This window comes from Thunnus albacares, chromosome 5 (genome assembly GCF_914725855.1).
Source record: "Thunnus albacares chromosome 5, fThuAlb1.1, whole genome shotgun sequence".
Classification (NCBI taxonomy): Eukaryota; Metazoa; Chordata; class Actinopteri; order Scombriformes; family Scombridae; genus Thunnus; species Thunnus albacares.
This window is the reverse complement of record NC_058110.1, coordinates 34,081,806-34,096,602: the sequence shown is the minus strand read 5'-3', so window position 1 is coordinate 34,096,602 and position 14,797 is coordinate 34,081,806. Positions and strand designations below refer to the sequence as shown.

The following is a 14,797-nucleotide window of genomic DNA, read 5'->3' as shown; positions in this document are numbered from 1 at the left end:
TACCTGTTTGAGTTTTCCGATGGTGTCGTCGTGTTCGTCCCTCTGTTTCTCCACCTCCACCATCTGCTGCTTCAGTCCCTCCATCTCTGACTGCTTCTCCTGCAGGACGGAGACACAAAGAGAAGACACACAGATGAGGATTTTTATCTTCTGTAGAGAAACGACAGACGTTCGACCCGCTCGCACATCTGTCGGAGAAACACTTCTGTTCACCTGGTGGAAAAAAAAAGTTTTTAAGAAATGTAAAAACCTTCAGTGATGCCCTCTCGCTCTTAATCCATCTGACTCAGGGATTAATTTGGCAAACCTGCATTTAATTTCCCCTCTAATCTTCTGCTGTTAATTAATTTGACTAAAATCTACATTAAGACACTCGCAGGCTGCAGTCGCCCACATGACTGAGAAAAAAAACAAAAAAACATGTAATTCTGGAGTAAAACAACTGAATCTGTTAATTCCCTGTAATGTCACACACTCTCTAACCTCCACACACACACACACACACACACACACACACACACACACAGCTAATCAGGCGGGAATTAGCTTCTGTGTTTATTACAATAGAGAAAAACAATGAGAAACAGAAACATAGAAGCAGTGAGTAGATGTGTTGAAACCAACTGAGACAAACAGACGTACAGTGAAGACACAGACTGTTGTTCACAGATGAGAAATGGTGGATAAACTAAACACATTTTACTTTTTTATTTGCTGAAAATGAGTTTCAAGGTTCCCACATGACGCTCAGATTCAGATTCGCAGACAGATTCATTCTTAAATACATAATATATTTATATTCTGGGGCTCTACTGGAATATCTTTACATGATTTCCAGTTAAAAACTCCTTATTTATCTTCTACTGGTCCTTTATGCAGCCCCTCAGTTCAGCCTCTGTCTGAAACAGGCCGTTTTAGCTCCTGTCTCTTTAAGCCCCGCCTCCTGATGAGCTCCACTCTGTTCTGATTGGTCAGCTTTCAGGAAGCTTCCTCCGGCTCTGGAGGCTACGTAAACAAACTATAGTAGCAGGATTTCACTTCTTTTTCTCCTTCTTTACTCCAAATATCAACTTCTCAAATCCATCCGTTCAAATCTGAAATATGAGAGTGAACAACGTGAACAACACAGACTTTAGAACAGACGCATGTTTGTGGACATGTGACGAGATGACGTCATCTTGTCAGGAAAGTAAAAAACAAACAAACAAATATAAAACTCCGTCACAAACAACACGTCCAGAGCAGGTTGAAGCCCTGACCTTTGACTTACAGGCAGCATTTTTACATATGTTCACCTCAGGTTTTGAAGCTTTGATCTTGTTTAACATCCATAACAGGATATAAATGATAGAAAATCACTAAAAGCTGAATATGTCACCTGTTAGTGGAACATACAAGTGACTTAAGAGAACTAGTGAAATTCACCAATTTTCTCACAATTTTTCTGAGGTACAAAGATAATCCTGAGTGGTTCAGACGAGTCCAGCGAGTCATAAACAGTCTGAATTTGATCAGAGGAGGAAAAACACTGTTTGACTTTACAGTTAACTCTTTCATGCATAGTGGTCACTACAGTGGACAGCTATTCAAAAGCTGTTTTCTTAGACATGCATGGGGTTTTAATGGTGTAGTTGCACATCAGCCAACACAGTAGACTCTAGTGTGTCGTCACATACGCTGCCATCCACTGGTCAGCCTTTATAAGTGCAACACAAATGTCTCAAAACCAAGATGGCCGCCTGCCGGCCGGAAATGCTCCACAGCTCAGGAACATCTTGCCGATCCTTCTACAGTAACAGACCCTTGCAGGTAAATAACATGTTGTAACATCAAGTAACAATTAAGAAGTAATACGATTGTTAAAATTTCCAAGTATTAATTTCATGTTGGGAGAAAATGAAGATTAATCATCTGTCCACTAAGTTGGACAAACTCAAATAGTTCAATTTTTTTTTTTCATGCCTAAAGAGGAATAATATCCTGACTGAGGTTATTATAACTCATGAATGAAAGGGTTAAAATACATTTATAGTTTAAATATGATGCTGAACTAAAACAAAGTGAAAGCATAATTAATATTCTGTCTCCATATAATCATCATCATCATCATCATCATCATCATCATCATCATCTCTGTCAGGAAATAAATCTTCATGAGATGATTAATCAGGTGAGAAGAAGAAAAATATATTTATGCTATAAAATAATTGTTGATTTTTCAGACTTTTCTCTCGTTGTTTTAATGTGAATCATTTGACATCTTTCACCTCTTCAGCCTTCAAAACAATGATTTAAATTTAAAAAAGAAGCAGAAAAAACACACTTTGGTTGCACTGGTTGCAGCTAACGGTGACAGTTTAAAACCTCGAGCAGAAAGAACAAACTCTGTTTTCCTGATGAGTTTTAATACAGTTTTCTGTTTGAGGTTGGATTTAAAACCCGCCGGTCGACGTGTTCAGACGGGAAACGACACGAGACGACTGAAACTCAAACCCACGACAAGCTGCGTACCTGCCCAGCATCCGACTTGCCCGCTAATTAGACCTCTTCCATCATTAATTAACTTTTCCTATTAAGTTTCCCTGTTCTGCTCTTTGTACCAGACTGTTATCCTGCAGATAACACACACACACACACACACACACACACACACACACACACACACACACACACACACACGCAGTAATCAGTGAAGTCTGTCCGTCTCCGAGGAAACTGTTTCTCCCGGAAGGATTTTAGAGAACCATGAAGTCAGCTTCAGGAAAAAAATCACAAAATAAGATGAAATGAATCTCTTATCTGAAAACATCAACGCTCTGATCACAATTAACCCAAACTGTGTTTTACAATCCTTTCTTTAAGACTTCATGTGTCCTTTATGCACACAGTAATTATTTAAATATCTGCAAAACTTTGTCTGAGCCCAGAAAATCTGTTTTTAATGTGTCATCATCTCACTGCAGAGACATCAGCTCTCATCCTGACAACTGTTAGTGCATCTGTGCTGCTTATGGACTCAATATGAACTAAATATGAAGAGTAACATCGTGTCTACACAGACAGCGCAGCGTGAGCAGCAGCAGCAGCGACCGCTCCGTCTGTGTTTCTACACAGGAGGCGTTCAGGTGCAGCGTTGAGCGTAGGTCACCTGTGTTTTGGAAGCATTGAGAGTCTAAATACACACTGACTGTAGTTATGTGTGTAAAAACAGAGTTGAAGTTTAATACTGTGTCTGTGCAGGAAGAGTCTCAGCCACGTGTTGCTGCTCACACTACAGTCTCTGTGTTGACAGGGTGTAAAGTTTCTCAGGTCATCAGGGATCCTTCACACTCACACTGTGAGTTTTTACCCTCCAGGAGCTGCTACAGACGACGAAGAGTCATCAAAATATGATGCAAGTATTTCTGGCCAAATGCAATTAGGATGCTGAATATATAACCTACCCTGAGATTCATGAAAACTACTTTAAATGATGATGTTTGTTGTCGTTGTGTCCTGTTTTGTGTTGTTTTTTGGTGCTACATGGTGAAACTAAAGACAATCTTCCACTGTTTGGGCAATAAAGTTCCTTCCTTCTGTAGAGACGCTGACGACGAACCAAAATGTCTCCAGTTTGAGTCTGGCGGTGAACTTTAGTTGCTTCTCTTCCTCCTCTACTGTCTCTGATATAAACGTCTCCACTGGAATGACTTTAATCATCTACAAGTCCAGTATTCAGTTTACAGCTGCAGTGATTAGTTGATTAATCGATTAGTCACCAAGTCAACAGCTTAATAACACTATTTTAATAATCAAATAATAATTTTGTCTTTTTTTTAAGCAAAGATGTAAAATATTAGCTGGTTTCAGCTTCTCAGATTTGAGTATTTGATGCTTTTCTTCATCATTCAGCTGAATATCTTTGAGTTCTGAACTGTTGGTCGAGCAAAACAAAACATCTGAAGACGAGATTATAACAACATTTTATAGACAAAATGATTAATTGAGAAAATAATCAGCAGATTCATTGATAATGTAAATAATCGTTAGCTGCAGCGTTTTGTTTGTGTTACAGTTCAGTGTTGAAGCAGGAGGATCAGACAGGAATCAACAAGGAAAGAATGAAAAGAGCTGCGATGATTAATCGATTAATCGACACCAGACAATTGATCTACAACTACTGTGATACCAGATTAATATGATAATTTGATGTTTTTCTTCATCATAAATGAATAAAATGAATATGGAGTTTTCTATGAGACATCACAGTGATGGAAACAGAGTGATCTGAGCTGCAACAACCTGCGGACAGATTGTGAGAGCTGAGAGTCTTTCTAACAGACTGTCAGCCTCCTCCACTCTGATCTGCTCTTAACACGATTTAACCTATCTGTGTTACCATGGAGACAACTACGCTTTAATTAGAAACACACATTCAATTAGAGCTGAACCTCATTCAACACACACACACACACACACACCTACACAGACTGTATGTATAAACAAACACCTACACATATATTTATATTTACAAAGATGCTGAAACATCTTGTTCTGTGTGTTTTTACCTCCAGATGAAGTGTGTGTTCCTTCTGTAGTCGCTCCATCGCTTCCTGATGTTCCAGAGAATTCTTCTCAATGTTCTCCTGTTCACACACACACACACACACACACACACGCACAACAAATAAATAAATCTGGTGACAAAATGTACACAACATAAATTTTAGAAGCAACAATCTTCACATCGACTCAAAAACTGTAGAAAATGTGACTTTAAAGCCCAACAAGTAATAAATATACTCATGCTGTTGTGTGTAGATTTGTATTTTGTGTTCTGTGTGTTTTTTTGTTTTTGTTTTTTTTGCTTTGTACTGTTTGTTGTTGTGCTGTAGTAGTGCAGTGCATCATTTATGCTTCATACTGCACACTGTCCTGTTCAATAAATCTAATCAATTACATGATACATGACATGATGACAACTGGAAGGATTCCATCTATTGCTGAAGACCATGAAATGCAGTCAAAAGCTCCAGAAAAAGCAAGTAAGTGGAGCTTGAGTTAAGATTATTTTGTCAAACTTACTGATCTTGATGTTAAAATGAGCTGTTAAAGGCCTGAACTTTTCATTCATTCATTACATTCAGCTAGCGGTTCATACGAGGACAAAATGACTCATTTGTGTTGGTTCTGTGGTGTCGGAATTTCAAATCTGACGCTCGCAGCGCACCGTAGGAGCATCAGTTGATACACGTCAGTTATCCTCCCAGTGCGTTTGGGCCTTCACACTAAACAGACAGGAGGCTCCAGGTTCAGTGTTTGATCTTTAGATTGAAGTCATCTGATGAATTGCGAAGTGTCAAAATGTAGTTTTAACATTTGAATCCTCAACACCACCTGGACACACAACACACATTATTGTTGTGTGTCCACATGGACCCTGGAGTATAATACACTAAACTACACTGACCTACACTGAACTACACTAAACTACACTAAACTACACTTAACTAAACTACACTAAACTACACTAAACTACACTACACTACACTAAACTACACTAAACTACATTAAACTACACTAAACTACACTAAACTACACTACACTACACTAAACTACACTAAACTACACTACACTACACTACACTACACTAAACTACACTAAACTAAACTACACTAAACTACACTACACTAAACTACACTAAACTACACTAAACTACACTAAACTACACTACAATAAACTACACTAAACTACACTAAACTACACTACAATAAACTACACTAAACTACATTACAATAAACTACACTACACTACACTAAACTACACTACACTACACTAAACTACAATAAACTAAACTACAATAAACTACACTACAATAAACTACACTAAACTACATTACAATAAACTACACTACACTACACTAAACTACACTACACTACACTAAACTACAATAAACTAAACTACAATAAACTACACTACAATAAACTACACTAAACTACAATAAACTAAACTACAATAAACTACACTAAACTAAACTACACTAAACTACAATAAACTACACTAAACTACACTACAATAAACTACACTAAACTACACTACAATAACCTACACTAAACTACACTACAATAAACTACACTAAACTACACTACACCAAACTACACTAAACTACACTAAACTAAACTACACTAAACTACACTAAACTAAACTACACTAAACTAAACTACACTAAACCCCACTACAATAAACTACACTAAACTAAACTACACTACAATAAACTACACTACAATAAACTACACTACAATAAACTACACTAAACCCCACTACAATAAACTAAACTACACTACACTACAATAAACTACACTAAACTAAACTACACTAAACTAAACTAAACTACACTACAATAAACTACACTACACCACACTACACTAAACTACACTAAACTACACTAAACTAAACTACACTAAACTAAACTACACTACACTACAATAAACTGAACTACACTAAACTACACTAAACTACACTACACTAAACTAAACTACACTACAATAAACTACACTACACCACACTACACTAAACTACACTAAACTACACTAAACTACACTACACTAAACTAAACTACACTACAATAAACTACACTACACCACACTACACTAAACTACACTAAACTAAACTACACTAAACTAAACTACACTACACTACAATAAACTACACTAAACTACACTACAATAAACTACACTAAACCCTACTACAATAAACTACACTAAACTACACTACACTAAACTACACTACACTACACTACACTACACTAAACTACACTACAATAAAGTACACTAAACCACACTACAATAAACTACACTTAACTACACTAAACTACACTTAACTACACTAAACATGACTACACTACAATAAACTACACTAAACTAAACTACACTAAACTAAATTACACTTAACTACACTAAACTAAACTACACTACAATAAACTACACTACACTAAACTAAACTACACTAAACTACACTAAACTAAACTACACTACAATAAACTACACTACACTAAACTAAACTACACTAAACTACACTAAACTAAACTACACTAAACTACACTAAACTAAACTACACTAAACTACACTAAACTAAACCACACTACAATAAACTACACTAAACTAAACTACACTACAACAAACTACACTACACTACACTAAACTACAATAAACTAAACTACACTACAATAAACTAAACTACACTAAACTAAACTACACTAAACTAAACTACACTAAACTAAATTACAATAAACTAAACTACACTACACTAAACTACACTAAACTAAACTACACTACAATAAACTACACTAAACTAAACTACACTAAACTACACTAAACTAAACTACACTAAACTAAACTACACTACAATAAACTACACTAAACTAAACTACACTACACTACACTAAACTAAACTACACTACAATAAACTACACTAAACTACACTACAATAAACTACACTAAACGACACTAAACTAAACTACACTAAACTAAACTACACTACAATAAACTACACTAAACTAAACTACACTACAATAAACTAAACTACACTACAATAAACTACACTAAACTACACTAAACTAAACTACACTAAACTACACTACACTAAACTACACTAAACTAAACTACACTAAACTACACTACACTAAACTAAACTACACTAAACTAAACTACACTACAATAAACTACACTACACTAAACTAAACTACACTACAATAAACTACACTACACTACACTACACTAAACTAAACTACACTACAATAAACTACACTACACTAAACTACACTACACTAAACTACACTACAATAAACTACACTACACTAAACTACACTACACTAAACTAAACTACACTACAATAAACTACACTAAACTACAATAAACTACACTAAACTACACTACAATAAACTACACTAAACTACACTAAACTAAACTACACTAAACTAAACTACACTACAATAAACTACACTAAACTAAACTACACTACACTAAACTAAACTACACTAAACTAAACTACACTACAATAAACTACACTAAACTACACTAAACTACACTAAACTAAACTACACTACAATAAACTACACTAAACTACACTAAACTAAACTACACTAAACTACACTACACTAAACTACACTAAACTACACTACACTAAACTACACTAAACTAAACTACACTAAACTACAATAAACTACACTAAACTAAACTACACTAAACTACCATAAACTACACGGAACTACACTAAACTACACTACAATGAACTACACTAAACTACACTAAACTACACTAAACTACACAACATCACTGCAGCTGAACCAGCTGGAGGTCAAAGATAACAAGATGTGTTCAATTAACTGTCAGATTAATAAATTAACTGTCAGATTAATAAATTAACTGTCAGATTAATAAATTAACTGTCAGATTAATAAGTTAACTGTCGGACTAAACCGCAGACTGACCTCTGCCTCCTTCAGTCGTCTCTCAAACCATCCTTTGGTTCCCTCCATGGACTGAACCTGAGCCTGCAGCTCCTCCACCCGCTGCTGCAGCCCCTCCAGCTCTTTGGTACGAGCCTGAAACACACACACACACACACACACACACACACACACACACACACACACACACTCAGATGGAGTATTTCATATCATAATATCTATAATCTCTCTCTTCCTCGCTACTGAAGCTGTCACCTCCTCCTCTCCTCACTAATCGTTCTCCTCCTCTTTACCTTTTCATCTCTAAGCTGCTGTCGGATCTCCTCCTCAGAACGATTCTTGTCTTCATGGAGTCCTCTCAACTCCTTCTCATAACGAGCCCTGACTCCCAGAACCTGAGAGGAGGAGAAGAGTGGAGAGGAGGAGAAGAGAGGAGAGGAGGAGAGGAAAAGGAGAGGAGAGGAGGAGAGGAAGAGGAGAGGAGGAGAGAAGAGGAAGAGGAGAGGAGGAGAGGAAGAGGAGAGGAGGAGAGAGGAGGAAGAGAGGAGAGGAGGAGAGGAGAGGAGGAGGAGAGGAGGAGAGAAGAGGAAGAGAGGAGAGGAGGAGAGGAGGAGAGGAAGAGAGGAAGAGGAGAGGAGGAGGGGAAGAGGAGAGGAGAGGAGGAGAGGAAGAGGAGGAGAGGAAGAGGAGGAGAGGAAGAGGAGAGGAGGAGGGGAAGAGGAGAGGAGGAGAGGAAGAGGAGGAGAGAAGAGGAAAACAAACTAGTTAAATCGTTCAGGCTTCACTCACGAAAATTTTAGGACTTTTGTTTTTTTTTTTTACACAATTAAAAACCAGAAAAAAGAAAAAATGAAATAAATAAAAACAGGAAGAGAAACAGTTCAGTGATAATTAATGAAGAACAGAATCAAAATAACAAAACATAAATTCAAAACAAAATAAAATAGTCAAAAAGAGAGAAAGAGGTAAAGAAAATGAAACGATGAGAGAAGAAAACAAACATGATGTCGGGTTTGTTTGTGTTTCACCTCCTTCTCGTGCTGCAGTTTCAGGTCTGACAGCGCCTCCTTGTGGTCAGATTTCTCCTGGTTCAGCTGGATGGCCATATCATCCAACATGGCCTTCCTCTTCTCCGCTGTCTGCACACGCACACACACGCACGCACACACACCTGTTATGTCTGTATGCATCATTAGTGTGAGTTTAATATGTTTTATTGATTATTTGTGTGTTTGTACCTTCTTGGCCTCATCCAGCTCTCTCAGCAGTTTCTCCTTCTCTTGTCCTTCTTCTGTTAACTGCTCCAACAACTTCCTGTTCGCAAAACTGGACTCCTGAAGAAGAGAAGAAGAAGAAGAAGGAAGCAGGATATTAAAAAAAAGAGACTCATGAAACATTCACACACACACACACAGATCTGATCATCGACTTCTATCTACAAACAAATGTTCCAAACATTTATCTGTTAGATCAGATCAGACTGAACTTTAATGTCATTGCACAAAGTATTACAGTAAGTAGTGTTGCTTGTGTGTAAACATATTGTGTTGCAGTAAAAGTTGAGCAGTTTAAACTTTTTCTCCTGCGTGTTTTTTTTTCTGGACGATTCTCATTCAAATCAATAAGAGAGCTGCGTTTTTTCACAGAGAGCTAAAGCTGATCTGAACACGGCTTAAGAAAAACATTTTCTAATAAACACACACACACACACACACACGTTTCAGATTTAAAGCTCTGCTGCACGAACTCATCTATCTGCCAGTGTCAAGGTGCTTTGAAGGAGGTTTTTAATGCTTCACATTGCTGCTGTTTCTCAGTCAAATTCTGGTATTTTTATGGTTGTAATTTTATTTTCTATCAGTAGTGACTTGATTTCAACAAACAAAAAGAAACCTAAGCCACAGTGAGGGGCTGTTAGCGAGATATCTTTCCATCTTAGCTAGTAGTACCTCCAGTGTTTTAATATTTCATGACTCTGTTTCTGGTTTATTTCCCATTAATTCTGATATTTACTGAATATGAACTGTTTACACGTGGCATCAAGGATTACTGCCTTTATGTAGAATAATTTAGGCATTTCTTTATGCTAACAGCTGATTGTCATTGAATTTAAGAATAATCCTGACAGTGTTGTGTTTGATGAATCTTAGTTTTCTCTTTACTCTGTTACAATCAAACCGAAGATAAAACATTGATGAACGGACAGAACAAACCTGCAGCTGGGAGTCCAGGTCGTCTCTCTGGGCCAGCAGACTCTCCTGTTCGGTTCGTCTCTGCTGGAGCTCCATCGTCAGCGCCTCCTGCTGCTCACGCAACAGATTCATCTCCTGCGTCTTCACCGTCTGAATCTGCACACACGTTTTTAATACACCTGAGTACTCTGTCACGTCTTTAAGACCAAACCAAAACAAGATACTACGGATCTACGGGTCAGCAGGAAGGAGATGATTAAAGATGAAGATGCAGACAGTAAACACCAGTGGAAGACATCAGACACCAGAAAACTACAGAACAGATGAGTAAACACCAGTAAAATGACACAAGGCAACAATCAACAGCAGCAGGACACAGTAGAATACAGTAGAGGATGCAGAGGGCAGTAGATGACCACAGAACATGATGCTAGACTGACAACAGATGACAAATGACGACTTCATTTAATATAATCTGATAATCTATTTCTGTTGTCCTCTAATATTTCTACTGGACAGTAGATGACAGTAGAGTTCTGTATCTATTAGAGCATAGAGAGAACATACAGAAGGTTCTAGTTCAGGTTCTCCATGAGTTCTTTATATGTGAGGTTTGCTGTTAATGAACTGGTCACTGTGTTGGGTTCTACAGGGTTCTGATGCAGGGTTCTCTCAGTGAATTTATCACTACTCATTTATAAGTTCAAACAACACAGTGATTTGGGTTCTGGAAACATTTCAGACATTATCAATGCTCTTCCTCTAGTACTCAAAGCAGCTGCCTAAGTTAGGGTTCTAGGTGAGTTCTCATGTCATTTTAAAGGTGCCTTGCTTTGTAATAATTAAGAGCAGTATTAAAGGTTCTAGGCAAGGTTCTAGGGACCTATATTGGTTTCTGTTGTTTAGGTTATGGATAGAATATTAGGAAATTCACCTTTTCTAACTAGGTTTATAGGTTCTAGAGCCGGCGTCCGGTCCACAGAGCAAAGTTCTAAAGTTTTGCAAAATGTTGTCCTCAGAACATTGTTCTAGGTTGAAGGTTCTATAAATTATTCTTTTCATGTATGACCTGCTCTAGTTAGGACAGGTCTACAGAATTTGTCAGATCTCAGGTTTGCTAATTGCTAATGAACTGGTCACTGTGTGGGTTCTTCAGGGTTCTGATGCAGGGTTCTCTCAGTAAATTATTAATTATTCTACAGATTAATACAGATTACTCAGTTATGAATAATGACTGGAAATGTAGATTATGGTTCTTGATCAGTTCTATGTGCTTGTTATTTTTTAGAGTGCTTAGCTTTGCATTAATCCAGAACAGTATTCTAGACAAGGGTTCTAGACAAGGGTCTGGGGGCCTAAATTAGTTTCAGGGTATTCATACATAGTTAAGGGTCTAGAAAGGGGTTCTACATTCTAAGACTGAGATACAATTACCTGTTCAAGAGCACACAGATTAGTCCTCAGAGCAGTGTTCTCCTGTAAAATGGGTTAAAGTTCCACACTGAGAAAGGAGATGATTTATAGTTCTATATATTCCCATTTAGAACCAGAGTGTTCCAGTTACAGCAGATGCACAAGGGGTTCTAGATACTTTTTCTGGATGAAGAAATTATTAGAGCTAGATTAACCTAACAACAGCTCGAAGGTTAGGGTTCTAGCACATTATACTTTCTGTAAGAACTTGTTTATTTCTCCAAATATCACTACAGTGTTGGGGTTATTAATAACCCAGTATTAGGGTTCTATGTAATGTTCTCCAGGCTGATATCTGACAGCTGGGGTCATGACAGAATTGAATTTAACTTCCTAGATAATGTTCTGCAGGTTTATTACCTGTTCTAGAGCAGCTATCTTAGCACTCAGAACACTTGTTCTAGGGTCATGATCCAACGTAACATCGTACTGTATTTATATACTAGTTTATTTCTCAGAATATCTTTTTAGTGTTGGAGGTCCAAATGACATAGTGTTAAGGTTCTCTAAGGAATGTTCTCCAGATATATGACCTCATTTATAGCAGTCAGGAGAGTCCACAGAACATTGTTTTGCAGTTAGTCTTCTTGATAATGTTCTCCAAGTGTTTCAAGTTCTACAACAGCTTAATGATTATGTAATTTTAGGGCTCTCTGCAGGTGCACTTCCTCTTTTACTGTAGCTAAATGAATCCACAGAACGCTATTTCTGGGTTAACCTTCTAGATAACGTTCTCCAGGTGTATTACATATTCAGGAGCAGCTAGTTTAATGCTCAGAGCGCCGTTTTAGGTCCAGGGTTCTAAACAGCATTTTATATTTCTTTTGGTAATGTAAAGAAGTGGCCATATTTTGAACCAAGATTAAGAAAATCTCTGTTTATAATAAAACTAATAAAGTGCAACTGTTGTTATTCTCCGTACTTATTATTCTCATGTCTTCTTGTTGTGGCACGGCTGACAAGTGTGCTACGACTCTTAAACTGGAAGCTATTTGTTTTTCTTCTTTTTGAGAATTAAGTTTTTAAGCTGCTGACTGAGGTTTCAAATAGTAAATGGAGTCTGTTTTTTGTTTGTTTTCTTATGTATGTAGCTAGCAGTATTTGTTTTTTAGTGTTTTTTGTTGTTTTTTTGTGAAGATGTGTGTTCTGTTATTTTGTTATTTAATTTTAGTTATATGCTATGTATTGTTATTTTATATGCATTATTATGTCTCATCTTTGTGCCCACATGTTCAATGAATAAATAGCATTTTATACATGTGATGTATTATACCTGCTCTGCAGCAGTTCATTTCTCAGAACATGGTTGTTGAGTGTTTTTGATGAGGTAGTGTCAGGGTTGTAGAGTCATATAACCAGTATTACGGTACTCAGGTTAATCTATAGGACGCTGTGTTGAAGATGGGCTCCTAGGTAACGTTCTCCAGGTGCGTTACCTGTTCTAGAGCAGCTAGGTTAGTCCTCAGAGCATCGTTCTCCTGCAGGATGTTGTCCACCTGCTCCTGACTGACTGCGCTCTGACTGGCTACCTGCAGTACCGGCGCACCACAGGTAGGAGGCAGCGGAGAGACGGGAGACGGACAGAAACGAAAAGAACAGAAAGATGCAAAGAAACCAACCGAGAAAGAGAAGAAAGAAAACCAAAACAGCAAAAAGGACAGAAACAAACAGAGGCAAAGGAACGCGAACAGAAAAGGTAAAAAAAAGACAAGAGAGAGATAAAGAACAGAGAAGGATTCAGGTCAGAAACACACACAGAGCAGCAGGCAGAGAAACACCAGGCTACACCAACACCAACGTCATCACGGAAAACATATTTGTATCTTTTCAATCCTACGAAATGCTCGAGTAAGAAAAATCTATCTGCTCTTGATGAAGATTAATTAATATTTCACTTTGACAGGGAAGAAACAAACGTCCAGTAACGACACAACAAAGCAGCAGTTCACATCACTCTGTGTGTGTGTGTGTGTGTGTGTGTGTGTTACCTGGGCTTTCAGAGTGTTCAGAGCCAGTTCATGTTCTTTCTCTTTGCTCTGCAGTTGCTCTCTCTGCTCTGCTGTCATCTAAATAAAAAACACAAAAGGTTAGTCAGTGTGGAATTTAATTAACTTAAAGCCTTCAGCTGCAGTGGAAGCTGCCAGAGACTGACGTTCATCACTGAGAGAAAAACAAAACAAGAAGAGAAAGATGGAGAGAAAGCGTTACCACTTCTGATGGAGGCACAGGAGGAAACATGTTGTTGTTACTTAAATCAAAAGTGGCCTTTTCAGCCTGAACATGCAAAGGTTTAATAGTATAAATATGACAGAATAGTTTCTGTAGTGCTCATCAAATTAAAGATTTTTTTAAGGTCAAACAGAATGACGGAAAACCAGTCGGGACATATTTATTATTTATATGACAATAGGTTCATTTAAACCTGCATTAACTGATGTTTTGTCCACTAGTTTTCATCAGACACAACTGACACAATAACACTGACTCATCATCAGCTTTTAAGTTGATATGTTGAACTTGTTAGCAAACAGTTACGGAGCAACATTATCATTCATGTGGAGTCGTGTTTCTGTCCACCTGGTGAATTTAAGTCCAATATTCACTCTCTTTTAGCTTCTGTTTTTGTTCTCTACCAACTCCTGAGGGAAATATCTGGCTCTTTAGCTGCTAAACGCTCCACTATGTT

The 14,797-nt window shown here is 37.4% G+C and overlaps 1 protein-coding gene across 3 annotated transcripts in view; it reads right to left on the bottom strand.

Annotated features, from left to right (window-relative positions):
• gripap1 (GRIP1 associated protein 1) overlaps positions 1–14,797 on the bottom strand; it is a 57,762-nt gene that overhangs the window by 20,814 nt on the left and 22,151 nt on the right. For 2 of the 3 annotated variants that reach the window (XM_044350446.1, XM_044350448.1), the window contains exons 14-22: positions 14,100–14,177; positions 13,548–13,640; positions 10,660–10,794; positions 9,685–9,780; positions 9,475–9,585; positions 8,740–8,841; positions 8,468–8,581; positions 4,548–4,625; positions 4–99 (exon numbers count right to left, since the gene is read on the bottom strand). In XM_044350446.1, coding sequence (XP_044206381.1) covers positions 4–99; positions 4,548–4,625; positions 8,468–8,581; positions 8,740–8,841; positions 9,475–9,585; positions 9,685–9,780; positions 10,660–10,794; positions 13,548–13,640; positions 14,100–14,177 — 903 coding nt within the window. The remainder of the gene's footprint in view (positions 1–3; positions 100–4,547; positions 4,626–8,467; positions 8,582–8,739; positions 8,842–9,474; positions 9,586–9,684; positions 9,781–10,659; positions 10,795–13,547; positions 13,641–14,099; positions 14,178–14,797) is intronic. The other variant, XM_044350447.1, reaches the window with a different exon arrangement.